The sequence below is a fragment of the Castanea sativa genome, chromosome 4, assembly GCF_040712315.1.
Source record: "Castanea sativa cultivar Marrone di Chiusa Pesio chromosome 4, ASM4071231v1".
In the NCBI taxonomy this organism is placed as follows: Eukaryota; Viridiplantae; Streptophyta; class Magnoliopsida; order Fagales; family Fagaceae; genus Castanea; species Castanea sativa.
In genome coordinates, this window is record NC_134016.1 from 21,660,696 (window position 1) to 21,678,576 (window position 17,881).

Here is a 17,881-nt window from a genome sequence, read left to right on the forward strand (position 1 = left end):
TCGTGATAAGATTTATCGTTTTACCCCTCAACTACTTTGGGCCTAGTATGGGTGTCTTTCCCGGGCCACCCACTGGTTTGTTGGCTGCCCAGCCACCACCACCACTCTATGCTAGCTGCGCCACATTCCATCCCCAAACAAAGGGAGTTTTGTTTTATCTTCTTTCTTTTCGTGACATTCCCCTCCGAAGAAGGGTTGGGTATCCTCTCTTACCAACTCCTATGGCATGCACCTAGTGATTTTAACTCATCTTTCCCTTTTTTGGGTGGTATGTTATCCCAGTAGAACATTTCCCCAAAAAGAGTTTGAATGAGAATCCTATTATAGACTTCCCCCTTCTCCCTACCGCCAAACCATACCCTTTTTTACCTTTGACCCATGGCCCACCGCCTCTGAATTGGTTGAGTACAAGTGGGTGGTGTCTGAGCTTTGTGCATACTCCACTCCCATATGAGTCTATCACTTGTCTGGTGTTCATGAGTTTACCATTGCCTATGGGTTTTTCTAGTCTTACTGTGCGTTCTATTGCTTATTTTTAACTCTTTGTGGCGTGGATGAGTCATTAATCTTTATTCTTTGCATCTCGTTTTTCCTTTGGGCTGTGTATTGCTTGGGTATGGGCCTTTTCTTCTTTAATTCAGCCTCTGTCTCCTTTTACTTATGGTTTGTGAGTCGACTTGTATTCCTGCCACACCACTATATTACTTCTGTCATGATATCGCTTAACTTGTGCTTGATGGGCCTCCTTTGGGCCTACCACGTATTATTCATTTGCTTAGTTCACGCTGCCTAGTATTTTTGCTAGGTCAATTCTCATATCATCTTTGGCTTCCTTGGCCCATTTTATTCCTTTGGGAGTCCTCAACCCACTTTATTCGTTTGGGCATCCTTGGCCCATCTCATTCTTACATTCTCATGGGATTTTGCTAAATCATTCAGGATTTCTTGGCCCAATTATCATGTCCTCTACTTTTGGGGTTTGTTGACCTTTAAACCAATCCCATTTACTAATCTCTCTCTTTGGGCTCCTCTGGTCCATCTTTGCTTGCTTGCTTTCTGCTTCTTATGATTCCCATGAGCTTACTACTTCATTTTCTAGGCTCCCTCAAGCACATTTGCTTTCTTCAGGGCCCTTTTTACATGCCTGTGGACCATTATTCATGCCAATCGGGCTTAGTGGTTTTTCTTACTCTACTAATTCTTCTTCCTTCACCCCTTTTATATTGTTGGGCTTCTTCTTGTTATTGGACTCTTTTGCCAAAATTGGGCATCAACAACATGTATGAAGTTCCTTCCTAGGTACTTAAATCTTGTCCCTTTCGTTATTGTTATTGCTAACAAAAACGCAAATTACTTATTACAAAAGAGATTAAATTCAATAAGGATGCAGTGTAAAATCTTTGGTTTACCCCTCCAATAGCAACATGCCACGTCAGCATTTCACTAATCAATGAATAGGAGAAATCACACGCGATCATTCATGAATTCCTAACCCTCGAATGGAAAACCCAGTGATTGCCATAGACCCTAACAAATGGAGAGGTCACTGGAAAAATTGTTGTAGTCTAAAAAAGTGTCGAAGCCACTGTTTGGTGGTGATTATGACCTTCAGGTTTGGATTTTTCTTGATTTGTTAGAATACGCGGAGTATGAAGCCCATGAACCCAAGTTACTCAACCCAACATCAAATTTTCTTAGTCACCAACATCACAACATCAATTTAATCCCTCTCTCTACCCATTATTCTCTCACTCTCTGTCTCTTTGATTTCTCTTTAATCTGCTCCATACCTAGACACCCATGGCCAAAGACACCAAGCTCCAAACGCAGAAACCCATGGCCAAAGACCCCAAGCTCTACATCTCACGATTTCTTTTTAATTTCTCTTTTATTTAAACGATTTCTCTTCATTAGACCATTTTTTTCATTATTCCATTTTGAACCCGTGGTCTGGGTTTAGAGAGAGAGAGAGAGAACCCGTGATTTGGGTTTAGAGAGAGAAAGAGAGAGGGAGATAAGGTTGGCGGTGAGTTGGAGTAGATCCAGAGGAAGGAGGCCGGCGGTGATTTAGAGCAGATTAAGGGGAAGAAGGCCAGCGGTGGTCTAGAGCAGATCAGGTCCCCAGAGGGAGATAAGTTGGAATACGCGGCCTGTCTACAATACCAAACCACCAACAACAAAGCTGAGTATAAAGCCCTCTTTAAAGGATTAGAATTGGCTAAGTCCTTAGGAGCGAAGTCAGTGAATGGAATGAGTGAAGCTAAGGAAGATCGAATGAAGAAATATCTCAACAAAGTAAAGTGGCTCGTCCAAAAATTTAAAGAGGGTTGTTTTGTTCAACTCCAGAGGGAGAAAAACATGGAAGGGAACGCTTTGGCAAAAGCAGCTTCAACAGGAGGAGTTATGGACGAGTATGACAAAGTCCAATACATGTCGAGCATAGATCTTCCAGAGGTACAACAAGTAAAAGGGGAAGAAAATTGTATGACTCCAATAATAGTTTATCTCAAGGAGGGAAGGCTTTCAAAAGACAAGGACGAGGCTAGAAAATTGAGAATTAGGGCTGCCAAGTATGTCCTCATAGACAAAGTGTTGTACAAACGAGGTTTCTCTCAGCCTTACTTAAGGTGCCTAGCCCTGGACGAGTTAAACTACGTATTGAGGGAAGTTCATGAATGAGCATGCGGGAATCACTCGGGAGCAAGGTCACTAGTCCATAAAGTCGTTCGTGTAGGCTACTACTGGCCAACTATTCAAGCAGACACTAAGGCCTATGTCAAGGTGTGCGACCAATGTCAACGCTTCAGCAACATCCCCAGACAACCGTCAAGGTATCTAACCCTGATGATGACCCCGTGGCCTTTTGCGCAATGGAAATTGGATATCTTAGGTCCCTTTCTACTAGGAACTAGGCAAATGAAATATTTAGTGGTGAGGATCGATTACTTTACTAAGTGGGTGGAAGTCGAACCCTTATCAAAAATTACTCAGCAAAATGTCAAAAACTTTGTTTGGAAGAACATTGTGTGCAGGTTCGGAGTACTTAGGGTATTAGTGTTTGACAACGGACGACAGTTCGACAACACACCTTTTAGAGACTTTTGGGAACAACTAGGGATTAGGAATCATTACACCTCACCCTCCCACCCACAGGCAAACGGACAAGCAGAATTTGTAAACCGGTCCTTATTGAAAATCATCAAGGCCCGGCTTGAAAGGGCAAAGGGAGTATGGCCAAATGAGCTACCAGGTGTTCTATAGGCTTATAGGACAACTGTGAGGACCCCCACAGGGAAACTCCTTTCAAGTTAGCATATGGAAGCGAAGCAGTGATACCTACAGAAGTACACATGGCAAATCACAGGGTGATGAAGTATCAAGATGAGGATAATGAAGAGCAACTTTGTCTCAGCCTTGATTTGATAGACGAGATAAGGATGGAAGCAGAACAAAGGGCATCAAGGCACAAAAATCTTATGGCTAGGCAATATGATGCGATAGTGAAACCCAGGTGCTTCAACATTGGGGACCTCGTCCTTAAAAGGGTCTCTTTCACAACCAAGAACCCAACTCATGGAAAACTGGGGCCTAATTGGGAAGGACCCTATAGGGTCATTAATTGCAAAAGACAGGGATCTTATTGCTTGGAAGCCTTGGACAGACGGAAGCTGGAGCACCCTTGGAACGTTGAGCATCTGAGAAGGTACTATCAATGAAGGGCCAGCCTGGACGAGCGGCACCATAGACGAAATTGAAGTGCTTTCCTCGACTTTATCCATGTTTACTACCCTACGTTTATAACTATTATTGCGTGTTTTAAGTGTTTTTATCTTCTAAGCGTGTTAGACTCTAACTTATGCACTGTCTAAGGACAAGTTTATGGTGGACGAAGTTACGTACTTAGTCTATCTGTTTGTATAAGTATTTTCATTTCCCTAAGGCATTGGCTTCTAAGCGTGTGACATGCTTGTGGATGATGTTTTATACTATGTATATGCAGTTTGAATCTCCAATGTATGTGATACATAAGTCTAACTCCCATAAAGTCTTCCGCAAGAGGGCTAATACCCAAGACAAGAAAAAATCCTTGGATGTGACGTCTATGGGCTTTCCTTAAATGAGGATAAAGCAAAGAAAATAAGCTTAAGGCATACTCGTCCAAAATAATGGACAAGAAGATGCATGCTCGTCCAAAGGATGAGATAAAACCTTAAGGGTAAGCGTCCAAGAAATGGATGAGGAAAAGCATGCGTATAAGAATACTTGAAATCCATGGATAAATATAACTAGCCAAAACAGTCCAATCTATGGATGAGTAAATGCTGGAAGTGTGGCACTCAAAGACTAGAGTGAAATGTCCAGCCTATGGATGAGGAAAAAACTAGCTAAGTTTCTAGACAAATAAAGCTGGAAAATGCAACACCATTCATTGAATATGAATAAATTCCTGAATATAAACGAGCAAAACACCACGAGTGGACAAACCACTTAAAAACCAATATAACATGAATGGTGTAAGCAAGAGATGAACTCGTCCATACAATAACAATCAATAATGGATAAAAAAGTAATGGAAACAAACATTCATTCATCAAAGTTTTAAAAATGGTAGACGACCGCCGTCCAAAAGCCCATAAGGCAATTGTTTGGAAGCTCGTCTTAAAAACTATAGACGAGACAAATGTACTTGAATAAACTTGGATAGTCCAAAACAACGGACCTTCTACTTAAAAAAAAAAAAAAAGAAGAAAAAAAATAAACTGATCAAATTTTTATACTTTTCTTAAGGAATCCTCTCCAGTATTGGGCTCGTCTTGAATTGGTTGAGTGGAGGCATCGTCTTCAATATTGACGTCTTTAGAACTCATTTGGAGAAGAGAGCTGGCAGCACCACCAAGTTGAAGTTTGATAGAGCTAAAGTCAACTTTAGGAAAGTTTTCCTTAGCATTCATATGAAAATCTTCAAACTTAGCTGTATAGTTGGTGTCTAGCAAATCAGTAAATTGCTTGGAAGCTCTAAACTCCTTCAATGCATCCTCTTTGGCCTTCTTAAGGGAACTACTCAGCTCATCATTCCTTTTCTAAAAGTGGTCAAGACGAGTGTCCTTTTCAATAATATCAGTTTTAAGCTCTTCGACGAGAATTCGCAGCTCCTTGGCTTTGTCCCTAGCCTTAGCTACTACTTCAACCCAGCCTTTGAAATCGTCCTTGACTTCCTGGATCCTCTTTTCAAGCAAGATCCTCATCTTGTCTAGCTCCATGGCCTGCCTAGACGCAGTGATGAACTTTGCCATTACCTACACAAGTGATTAGAAATTTTGTTAAAAAACAAAATGCATGTATGTGCTATAATGATGAAGACGAGGTAAAAAAATAAAATTGACTTACCTTGAAAAGATCGCGAACACTTGAGTGCTCAAATTCTCTCAAGGACATGTCGTAGCACACAGCCACGTCCTTGCCAGTTACGGCCTTCTCAAATCTTTCCCAGGCCAAATCCTTGTTCAACAATGTTCATAGGGACCCTTTGAGGAGGCTGAGATGAGGTAGGCATGGTAGTCTTGGACGAAGGAACATTAGCAGGCTCGAATGAGTCTATGTCCTAGATCTGAATGGACGACTGCTGAAAGGTAGGGGGAATAGGGAGACCAGGCATGACAACCCCAATCTTGAACGACGTATGTTTTGCCCTCTTTTCCTTACGACGGCTTGGAAGATTCTCCAAGTCAATAGCCTTTGATAAATTTCTTTTATCACTAACGGCTGGACGAGGCTGATTTTGGACCTCCTGCCTGGTTGCCTCATCCACCACTTCCTTACCTTTGTTCTCTTTCATGGTTGCCATCCCTGAAGGGAAAAACTTTAGTCATCCAAGAAGATAAAAAATAAACTCTTAAAAAAGAAAGGAAAGGATAGAAAACTTACGTCTGCGGACAGTGAGCTCGTGAGCTAGAGCTTCTTTGGACGGCTCGGGACTAAGTCCCCAGATGGCAAGACGCTGAAGACTTACTAAAGAGTGAAAAGCCCTGTCAGTGTATAGACGAGCTTTCTGGATGCGTTCAAGATAGAACCTGCTCAAGGTTGGTCATCTAACACCTATAAAAAAAAAAATTAAAAAAAAAAGAGAAAAAAGAAAAGAAAGAAGAACGAAGAATTGTTAGACGACTACAGGCAAAAAATAAAATATATAATAATAATAATAATAAAATAATAATAATAATAATAATAATAATAATAATAATAATAAAATAATCATAATAAACATACCTTTAGGATGAAGGTTCTCTAACTCTCTAGTATAGGGGGCAAAAGGATCCCTGCCAACCTCGACAGGGTGTCCAGCCCAAAAACCAGAGACGAAGAAAAACTCCATCTTCTAGTTCCTGTCTGATGTGACCAAGGATTTTATTAGCCTACAATCTCTCCCTCTGGCTGTAAATTGGTAAAAGCCAAGGGATTGCTTAATTTATGAGGGCTTGTAGCAGTAGAGGAATTCGTCCACAGTAAGAGGACGATCCACCTCAAACACCTCCCTCCACAAAATTTGCACAGAGATGACTAGCCTCCATGCATTAGGGTTAAACTGACATATTCCTAAGCCTAACTTGGAAAGTAACTCCCTAGAGAAGACATTAAGGGGCAATCTCAAACCCCTTAAAAGGTAAGCCTGATAAATACCTACACCAAAACGGGGTTAACAACACCACTTCCCACGAACACCTAGCCTAGGGTTTAGGTCATCCAGAATTTTGTACCAATTCCTAAGGGATGTCAACCTCTTTTCATTCGTCTTGGAGTGGATCCCTACAGCACAACTATATATTGTTTCAACCTCGTTTTGAAGGGTAGACGAAGAAGTGCTTGAGGTACCAGCCCTAGACCCAGACGTTGCCCTCGTCCTAAGCTACTCCTGTAAAACCTCAACGGGAAACCCAGGAACACCTGACGTGTACTTGTCTGTAGTATTACCCCCAGAACTACTGTTACTACCACTACTACTATCGGTACTAGAGCCACTAGAACTAATAGTATCGTGATACTCGCCTATAGCCTTGTCAACGTTATTACTAGACGAAGAAAGGATAGTCTCAGACATGTTGAAATTTGAAGGAAAACCTAATAAGGAGAATGGAGAGAAAACCTGGCTCTAGACGAGTAAGGACTAAGGATGCGTGAATACTTCTAGACGAGGCTTTGGACAATGAATGTCAAGAAAGAAAATTTAGGAAATGCAAGGGGTAGGAGAGGAATTCTACTATTTATAGGTGTTGAAATTTGGCATCTGAAATGACATGCCCAACTAAAGAGCGCCGCGTGGCATTTTTCTTGAAAAACTAAATCGACACGGCAGGTCATCAATGAAATCATGACACGTGGCACAATCTGGGATGATAAAATTCAACCATAGAAATTGTGAAACATGGGACGACATCCAACTACTAGTGTAAAGGCACATGTCCAAAGACAATAGTAAATTCTCTAGTACTCTGGACGACCCTTGGACAAGGGGACAACTGATGGTGAACTAAAAATTAAACCAACTCCAATTTGTCCATAAGAGTCATCCGTGAAGAAAGGTGTCCCAACGTAAGAAGGTCGTCCATAGTAGGATGACTGTCCATGGGCGTGAGGGTCGTCTGTGAGGAAAGCGCACGGACGACCCCCTAACACTTGGGAAAATTCCAGGGAAATTTATCCACACAAACTAGCAAATCGAACCATGTGTCATTATCCCAAGGCGCAAGTAAGACCCTGGTTTGTCACTGTATCTTCTAACTGAGTATTCAACTTCCAATGACAGTTATAAAAGATGAAGATAAAATATAATTCCCATAGCAGTTGTGGAAGTTATTATTGAACCCTCTGACCTCCTCAAATACAGGGGAAGTTACAAATCATATAACCGTTTCAAGAGCACTCTATATAAATACCCTTTTAGACTAGATGAAGGTAAGTACAAAACAACTCCTGAAAAGTTGGAATTCTAGAATAAAAGAAAGAAACTAACTTTGGTATCGGAGGATTCTTGGCCGGTCCACCCCGTCACCTTTGATCGTGTGTTCTTTTTTAGGCTTTCCAAGTAATCACTAGTCCTTTGAAATCCGAAATATCCAGTCTATTGATTTTCCTTACACCATTAAAGTCTACAAAATTTTAGTTTAATTGGTTAGAGAAAAGCCTGATTCTGACTGGCGAGGATTTTTTATTTTTATTTTTTGTTTAGTAACGGGGAGAAGAATTTAGGTAGAGAAATGTGTATGTATTATATTATTTAATTTACTTTGACACCTGACAGTCTACGGTCGATTGTATGTATTGTACTATTATTATTATTATTATTATTTTTGGAGATATGTATATATATTTTTAATTTATAAAAGGTATGTATGTCTGTAATGTATTGTTGTTGTTGTTATAACCTAAACCCACGCGCACTCAATAGACATCATATATAGGCTTTAAAAAAAAAAAAAAATCATATGATATGACATGTATAACATAAAATTAAAAAAAAAAATTGCAAGTAATAATACAAAAAGATTTGATTATTTTCTTCCTTCCTTCCATTTATTTATTTATTTTCTCTTTTGCAAGTCAGTCATAGGCTGTTTTAAGAATTTTCAACTGCTTCTGCTTCTGCTTCTTCTTCTTCCTCTTCCTCCCAGCTTTGAATCCCCAAAACAAAAATCATTGTTTGTGATTCTGATATTTGATATTTGATATCTGATATTTGGGTTGGTATATTTATCTCTGTCTATCTCTATCTCTATCTCATTTGCTCCATTTCCTTTCATATGTATATCTCTCTACTAATTTTGTTTTCTATTTAGGTCATCTTCATTCATTCATTCATTCATTCATACATACTTAAAAAAGAGTAGTATGCCGACCAGTGTTACTTGTACTATTTTCACTTCCCAACATAGATTCAGGCCAATCGCTTTCGAACCCTAGCCCTAGACCTAGACCTACCAACACATCTCGAATTCGGTCTTTCAATTAATTTGAATCTGATTCTTTCGGACATGGAGAATGGCTACGATGACGTTAAATTGGCCGATAAATTCTCCGGCTTGGCCGTCACCGCCACCAACATCGTCGATAATGATCATGATCATGATCGCAACAACAACGACAATTTGTATCAGGTAATAAAAGCCGTGGAAGCCGCCGAAGCTACCATCAAACAACAGGTTGAAGAGAACACTCGTTTGCGGAACGAGCTCCAAAACAAAATTCTTGAGCTCGACAGATACGTATGTTTTTGTTTTTTTAAAATTCTTTGAACTCTACTCTCTGAAAGATAGCACTACGTTACACTACGATTTGACTGATTGCAGCAGAGGGTAGATGAATCAATGGCTCAAAGACATACATGGAATGGGCGGGGTCATGAATCTGCTCCCGACGATAGGTTTAGGAACATGAACATGAACATGAACAATGCTTCGATTGCTCCATCGGGTCCAATTATTCTCCATCAAGATTTAAAGCCCAACACTGAGGCTGCTGCTACTATGCAGAGTCACGCAGAAAGCAACACCGAGACCAGCACCAGCACCAGCACCAGCAGGCCTCCTCCAGATAATGCCTTCTTCTCTTTGCCATCTACACTACCTTTCTCTCCTGGCAGGTATAATCTTCATTTCCATTTCCAATTTTAACTCAAATGCTTAGTTGCATTAATATATTTATCTTCCAAAGATATCTTGTAAAAGATCAAAACAAGAAAGAATTTGATGAAACAAATCTAGAGTATAGTTCACTCTTTTTTTTGTCTATAAAATATGTCACTCGGTATTATTAATTAGAATTCGCCAATGTTGTGTGTTTGTCTTAGGTATCAAATGGAAGAACATGATGCGCGGTTCAATTTAACTGGACAAGGGCTGATGCCGATAACTGAAGTTAACAATAGTAGCAATCTCTGGAAGCAGGTATAATTCATATAGTTCTAGAAGAATTGGTTTTCTTCTTTTAAGGTAAATATTTAATGGACCAGATGTATTTGTGTAGGATCTTGCTGTCAAGATTCGGGAACAAGAAGAGGAGATTATGCAATTACGGAAGCATCTTGCAGATTATTCTGTTAAGGTAAAAACGGCAAGCGTATATTTCTTCTTCTTTATTGTTTTCACTTATATGCTAATTGAAGTGACTAATATTAAATATGTTATGATAGGAAGCGCAAATACGCAATGAAAAATATGTTCTGGAAAAGCGCATTGCTTATATGCGTCTGGTAGGCAGTATATATGTATATATATATATTTTTTAATTACAAATCTTATTACCTTCCTTTCCCCTTATTTCAGTTTGGGGTTTGATGTAAAGTTTTTTGGTTGTCTTGATACTAGGCCTTTGATCAGCAGCAACAAGACCTTGTGGATGCTGCATCAAAAGCTCTCTCATACAGACAAGACATAATTGAGGAAAATATACGTCTCACTTATGCATTGCAGGTAGTTTTATGATTCTCTTTTCTTATTTTCTCATACCTGGTGGATATTGATTTTGTGTTTGTATATTCAGCTATATTGTCAACAAAACCATCTGTTATTTTAATTATTCCATCCCCCCCCCCCCCCCACCCAAAAAAAAACCTTCAGTAGATCGGTTTTCTCAAATAGTTGTGTAAATTTGATGCTACAAATGGTGTTAGGTTGTTAGTCATATTTCCTGATTTTTTATAATTTAACCTAAGTATTATGGTTCTATTTTATATCTGTTAGGATGCACAGCAAGAAAGATCAACATTTATTTCGTCTCTGCTGCCTCTTCTATCGGAGTACTCTCTGCAGCCACCAGTTCCTGATGCCCAGTCTATTGTTAGCAATGTCAAGGTCAAGTTTAAATAATTTTTATGTGTTGTCATTTCTGATATAGACATTACTTCTGTCGTATTATAAATATCTTTGAAGTAGACCATAGTATAAGTACTGAACATTCATAAGCTTTCACTACTCGTACCTTTAGCTGGCAAATGAATTATTATTACGCATTCATTTACTCCAGATATACAAATTGAAGATTTTTTTTATGTTCTTGTAATTGTGTACCATTTATAATCTTTCTTTGTACAACTCTTTAGGAGAGTTCTGTTTATACACCCTGTTTACTTAAATTTCCTCCTATTCCAAAAAAAAGCATTATAGGTAAGGAGTTCCATTTATAATCTATCTTGTTAGCGAGATAATGAAAACCATTGTCATTAGCAGGGTAATTTCTCATACAGCCTCTCTCTCTCTCTCTTCCTCCAACCTCCTTAAGAAGGGAAGAAAGAAAAGAAAGGGAATTCTGAGATTAGTTGGATTTCTTCTGTGTCCTTTCACTTGCTTGAGAGAGATTATGGGTAGCATCCGCATCTCATTTACTTAATGTTGTCTCTCTTGTAACTTCCACTTGTGTTAACTTCTATGCTGAGATTTCTTTTGGGCGACGGTATAAAACCTTGACAATTTGTATGATATTGTAGATTGGCTTTTTCTTATTTTTCAAATTAAGTAGTCCAACATTGTTCTGGCATTGAAGGGAACAATGAAATCATGTGGAGTGAAAGGGTGGACAGTTATAGCTTGGGTCAATAGATTTGAAGGCCTTTTTATTTTTTTATTTTTAATATCAATTCAAGGGGTAGTAAGTTTGAATTACTTGCTTCAAGCTCAGATTATACTGGCTTGGTGGCTGAGCATTACTTGCTGAAAGTTAATATTTTAAGGAGATGACTGAGGATTTTATGAGAAACTTTACATTGCTTATCACAGAGAGAGAGAGAGAGAGAGAGAGAGAGAGAGAGAGAGAGAGAGACCTGAGATTGTCAGTAATCATTTCATAAAAAAACCTGAACCATTAGATTCTATCTAGATATAAATAGTGACAAATTTATGGCTATGCTCAGCCTTGATTTTAATTATGCAGCTATAGTCGTGGTCAACTAACTTCATTCCTTGTACATTTATGTAATATTGCATGCTAGCATGTTCCTCTCAAAGGAGACATGCATTTCAAGAGGGCCACTAAAATATTTACATGTTGGCCATTGGGCCATATTAGATGTGCCTTACTTCAAGGCATACTCTAAGCTCGCTTTAAAAAAAAATATTTCTCTTGTATGTAAGTTTTAGTATTCTCTCTAGCCTATATTATTTTCAATATAGGGAATGCCGGCATGATGCTTAGACTGTTCCAAAGCACACCCCCTCCCCTCAAAATTTGGCTTTCTGTTTAGTTTATTTGGTGGATGGTGGTAAAGGGGATGGAGCACTGTATTTTTCATTTGTTGATGTTATGTATATCTGAAATTATCCTTGCTTCTAGAGGGGTCTCCCCTCCCTTCTCTTTCTCTCTAAAAAAAAGAAAAAAAAGAGCTCTCATGGAGGATAATTTTTCATATTTTTAAAATTTGGCTTGTTCTAAAGAAATCCTGATGGAAATTATTAAAATTTCTAAAAAAAGTTTCTGCTTTATTGCAGGTCTTGTTCAAACATTTGCAGGAGAAGCTCCTTCTTACTGAGGTATGTTCTCTATATTTGAGATTCTTTATGGCTAATCTTCCGGTTCGAGTTTTGAATTGTTGCATCTGGCTTTGATCCTTAATTGATCAGTAAACTTAAACTTTGTGATGTTAGCTTAAGATATCTTGGATTTGGGTGTTTGCCAAGGAATTGGAAGTTTGAGGTTAGGTCTTACTTCTGGGCCTTGAGGGGGATGCTTTGATATCAGTTTTATCTTGGAGAAGCATTTGGCAAGCTGAAGTCCCCAGCAAAAGTGTTTTTTATTTCTGGGTTGTGGGGGTGGGGGGGTGTTGGTTGGACAGCGGCTCAGATGATAACCCTAATGGTGGATAATTTTGGAGAATGTAACAAAATTGTAGCTAATTCTTGCTGTGTGCAAATTAAGGAGACTGGACTTTGTCATTGCGCTATTGTGCAGGAATTGTGGTTACCAGTCTTCTCTTTGTTTGGGATTTTGGATGATACCTAGGTTAGTTGTGGCATTTTTGACTTGCTGGAAAGGTTCCTTCAGTAGATACCAAAATAAAGTGATAGGATAAAGTTTTCCTCCAAACCGGTGCAAAGGAATCTCCTCCAACCCATTATGTGTCTATTCATAAAACCATCCACATGTATTAAATCACATGACTCATTAAATTATTTAAACAGGTCACATGACTTATAAATAGGTTATGTGACTAAAAGTACACATAAATGTTTGTTGGAATTACCTTGTAGTGGGATGGACAAATTTTCCTCCAAATTGGTTTGGAGGTAAACCTTGTCCAAAATGATATCAAATGCTGACCCCTTACTTCTTATATGGTGCATGGAGAGGAAGAAACCTGAGGACATTTGAAGGCACAAAGTATTCAGTTATTGATTTAGTTGAAGACTATTTTTCAAAGTCTCTCCTTAATTGGGCGACAATAATTGATCTTACTTCTGTAGTTTCTTTACTTGAGCATTATTTGTTTTTTCTTTTTCCAAAGTTGATTATCTTGACCATGTTCATTTTTTTTTTTTTGGTCATAGTCAAAGCTAAAGGAGTCTCAATATCAATTAACACCTTGGCGTTCAGATGTGAACCACCCGAATTTTGCTCCACAATCACCAGCCCACACCATTGGTGCACCGTTGATGACTTCAGTATGCTCATATGCCTTCTTGTTATTCCTCTACACGTCTCTCTCCCTCTCTCTCTCCCTCTGTCGCTTTTTCTAATTATATAAATTCTCTGGATCAGAACAAAAATGAACTTGAACTGGTCCCTCAACCAACACATTCCCATGGAAAGATACCAATTTCTACTTCTGATGCTCAGACGGTCAGAGATTGGGATCCATTGAGTCACCATCATAGTGGTTTGGGTGGTGTTGCGGTACAAAATCTGGAACCCGAGGACTTGGGGAGGTATTCACCTCTTGCAAGCAGGTGAGCCTGGTCAAATGGAGACTGCTACTGTGAACTGAATGTACAAATTACAACCATCTGCATTTGTTGGTGGGTTCTGTTCTCAATGAATTTTTATGTTGAATGGTCATGTATGTGTGATTGTTGTCAAAAATGTGTGTTAATGAGAGCAAGTTGTGAATGCTCTGTACGAAATCAAATATCTACATATTCTTGTTGATTAATTGACACCTTGTTTATTAGGGCAGCCAGTTTGACTCCACTACCATTCCCTCTGTTGTTACCTTTATTCTCAAGTTAAAAATTTGATGCAATACTTATAAAAGATTCTGAAACTAATATGATCTTTTAATATTTTTTATTTTTTTATAATTTTAAAAAGAGGTTTAAAAACCTTAATCTATTTGAAATATATAACAATTGCATTTTGTGAATAAGAAGATAGCTAGGATTCTACAGTATGATTGTTGTTGCATTTTATAAGATATCAGCTTAAAACAAACTTAATTTGCATATAAGGTGTACCTCTGCTTCTAATGAATTGTTATTGATCTATCAAAAATGAAAGTGGATAATCTTGGTTAAGTGTAAGCCCCTAGCAGACTCCCCAAAAGGAGTACTCTAACTCTAGGTGGCTTTGGCACTCAATAAGCTCAAATACATATTGCTTCCATTCTTCTTTAATAAGTGAAAGAAACAGTCCCATAAAAACCCTTTCATTCTTTGTTCTTTATTAGGTAATATTTGTCTTGATTGTTTTAAGCATGAATGTTTTTAGAGGCTGGAGGCCATTCATCATAAAAATTTTATGGTGTTGTGTAGCCTTTTATTGAGTATGGTTTTGTAATAAGTTGTCAATGTTACAAGATGTCAAAAAATGAACTTGAACGGTATTCTGTTTAAACTGTCTAGGTAATAAAATGATTGCTTTTGAACAACCTATGATGGATCTTAATATATTGTTATGCAATTTGAATGATTGGATGGCTGCTTTTAGTTTTCATTCCTTCTCTAAATTTGTTGAATTTTCTTGATTTTTGTAATTATAATGGATTTTATTGGTTGTTGTGCACAACCTTTGCACTTGGAAGTGCTTTACTTATTAAAAAATAATAATAAGATTGTTTAATTTAGCACCTTTTGTGGTCTCTCCCCCACCTCCCCCCCGCCAATTATTAACTAAATCTTTTAGTTTCTTTTGATGCAACTGGTGTATCAGTGTATCAATATTTGTGCTAAAATAACAGATGCCAAGAAAAACAAAAGGCCTTGGACACGCAATGAATCTTGAAGTATAATTTCTGCATCCCCCTGACCAAATCCACAGACATTAGGATTACTTGTTAATGGTTGATCAAGTTGGACTGATTCTCCCTCTGAAACAAGTTCATGTCCTGGGAGGATAATATCAATCACTTGATGTCCATCCAATGTATCCACTATGGTTATTTCGTATCCTCCTTTTCCTTAGAATTTATAGATAGCTAAAACTTGAATATCTAAACAAGTTGTATTTTGTATTTCTAGTCCAATAATTTTTATTTATGTAAAAAAAATCAGTGGATTTGTAGTAAAATCATAGTATGGGCGCTATGTGAAACTTTTAGCCAGGCTAGGCTGGGATTCAAGAACAAAAAGAAGTGGAATGATTTTCTTGTAAAAATTGTATTCTAGTATTTTATGCATAAAACGGATCGGGCTTGTATCTTTTATTTTTTGAATTTTTTTTGGTAGATAAGCCCTTTAAAAAGGCTCATGTTAAAGGTGTAATGAGAATGATTATATATAATATGCGGTGAGAGCTTTGTGTATTTTGACTTATCCTAAACAAAAAAAAGGGGAGAGATAAAAAGAGATTCGCCACTCCCCTGACTTTTTCTGTGTCTCCCCCCTCCCCACCTCTTTTATTGCTAGATCCAGTGTTTATCTTCACAATCCCCCTCTTCCTTCACTATTGTACTTCTCTCAGTTCTCGAATGAATGAAACTGTTTTAGTTCTTTGTAATGTACTAAATGTTTGTTTTATTTTTGGATGTTTCTCTTGTATATATGTCATGTACTAGGGTTGCACACCTTATTTGCTTCTTGATGAAATTTTTTACTTATAACAAATTGCAATAAAGGTTTGTTTATATCTGGAGGCAGACAAAATTTTAGTTTCTGGGATAGCTTTAGTAGTGACATTCTGCCTTATATATATTTGATAGATAAGTTAGGCAACTGAGGTTGCAGTAGGTTTGTGACTGGGAAATGGAGCTAATTTTGGCTTTGACAACTTGGTGCTGGATGTGTGTTTGTATCTAAGTTTTGTTGATTTTATTTTACATTTTTGCTCGTAGGTTGTCTAATTTCTTTATGGTTCTGATGACTGTTTAAAAGGTTTTGGATGATAGTAGGGAGTGTCTTGGAAGGTAACTGATGGTAGTAGGCAGTGGAAGTGGGATTTTAAGTACCAATTTTTTGTCAAAATTCTTCTCATTATTTAGCAACGATTCAATGTATGCTACCATTTTGGGAATTTTTTCTTTGTGGTCGTTTTTTGGTAAGATGTGTTTTAGTTTGGGTGATATCTTTGACTGTTAGTACATCACATAGTAGAGATGGTTTGGATCTCACTTAACAGACTCTCTGTGCTTAAAGATTCAAGTATCTCATTTCTGGAGCTCAAATGTGGATTATTTGGAATTTCCTGGTTTTCACATAAGAAGATGATGAATGTTCTTGTTTTTATATTCTGAATGTCCAGTGATGGTTTGCTTGAGCTTCTAGATGATTGCTACTTTTTGAAAATTTATTTTCCATGATTGCAAGATAAAACTGGAAGGTCGAACATTTTTTAGCTTATTAAAGATGGCTTTCTCAGCACATAGTAGCTCATCTTGGCTGTTCGTTCTTACAAATTTACTTCTGGATAATTAATTCAATTAAGGATGATTTCGATGATGGACCTTGCTGTCCATGTCTCATTGTTCCTTCCACTGTTGTGTAATCTCTTCCCTTTGTTACCTTCAACAACTAATTTATATTCACCTAGTAAAACAAGCTTGCATTTCTTGGATTTATTGTGAGGTTATGTACTGATTGTCAGTGCATCATGATGATTGCATGGCAAGTGCTGCATACGTATTTTTTTATCATATAAATGTGTTGTCCTGCTCAAGTGTCTTGTTTGTCTTGCAGGATTCCAGCAGCCCATGGTATACCTGGTCAGCTTGCTGTTACTCAAAGTGAGGTACATCCAGCACGTTATGGTGAAGAAATTACCAGCAAACAGGTCACATTTCGTGAACCAGTTAGCAACAGTGAGATGGATGATCCAGAATCAGAGGCAAACCAGAATGAAAGAGAATCTTCAGCAAATTGGAGTTCAGGAAACTCACCTTACACAACCACAATTGATGATCCTGGCTCCTCGTATTCTCCATATCTAACGCCCGTACTTGAAGAACCTTCCTCATCGTTTTCTGAGGGTAACCTTATTTTACTTTCAGTTTTGCTGTTACGTCTCAGCACTGCTGTTGGCTATTTGAAACTGATTATATTTCTATATGCAGCTGCAGATGATGATCCGTTACCAGCGATAGAGGGCCTTCAAATTTCAGGCGAAGCTGTTCCAGGACGGGAGCTCCAGGCATGCGGATATTCTATTAATGGGACAACCAGTTGTAACTTTGAGGTGCCTTTTCAGGATCTGTTTGAATCTCTCATCTCATTTTATGGGATTTGGTTACAGAAATTTCCTAAATGCACCATGAAACACATAATATCGTGGAATACCTAGATGTGATACAAATACTAATCTATAATCTTGTGATTTTTTCTAATTTTTAATTTTTTTTACTGCCAGTGGGTACGGCACATGGAAGATGGATCTGTTAATTACATTGATGGTATCTTTTTGTTTTCCTTGAGCTCACTGGTTTTGTGTGTGTTTTATTACCATCCTTATCTAGATATGTGGGTCTTATGTTGTT

At 38.1% G+C, this 17,881-nt stretch overlaps 1 protein-coding gene across 3 annotated transcripts in view; it reads left to right on the forward strand.

Annotated features, from left to right (window-relative positions):
- Positions 1–8,597: 8,597 nt before the first annotated feature.
- LOC142631236 (uncharacterized) overlaps positions 8,598–17,881 on the forward strand; it is a 30,721-nt gene continuing 21,437 nt past the window's right edge. Inside the window, exons 1-13 of one of the 3 annotated variants that reach the window (XM_075805352.1) lie at positions 8,598–9,257; positions 9,342–9,634; positions 9,842–9,938; positions 10,018–10,095; positions 10,184–10,243; positions 10,359–10,463; positions 10,734–10,844; positions 12,474–12,515; positions 13,530–13,643; positions 13,741–13,928; positions 17,088–17,377; positions 17,462–17,583; positions 17,755–17,797. In XM_075805352.1, the coding sequence (XP_075661467.1) occupies positions 9,027–9,257; positions 9,342–9,634; positions 9,842–9,938; positions 10,018–10,095; positions 10,184–10,243; positions 10,359–10,463; positions 10,734–10,844; positions 12,474–12,515; positions 13,530–13,643; positions 13,741–13,928; positions 17,088–17,377; positions 17,462–17,583; positions 17,755–17,797 (1,774 nt within the window). In that variant the 5' untranslated portion in view covers positions 8,598–9,026. The remainder of the gene's footprint in view (positions 9,258–9,341; positions 9,635–9,841; positions 9,939–10,017; positions 10,096–10,183; positions 10,244–10,358; positions 10,464–10,733; positions 10,845–12,473; positions 12,516–13,529; positions 13,644–13,740; positions 13,929–17,087; positions 17,378–17,461; positions 17,584–17,754; positions 17,798–17,881) is intronic. The other 2 variants (XM_075805354.1, XM_075805353.1) reach the window with 2 other exon arrangements.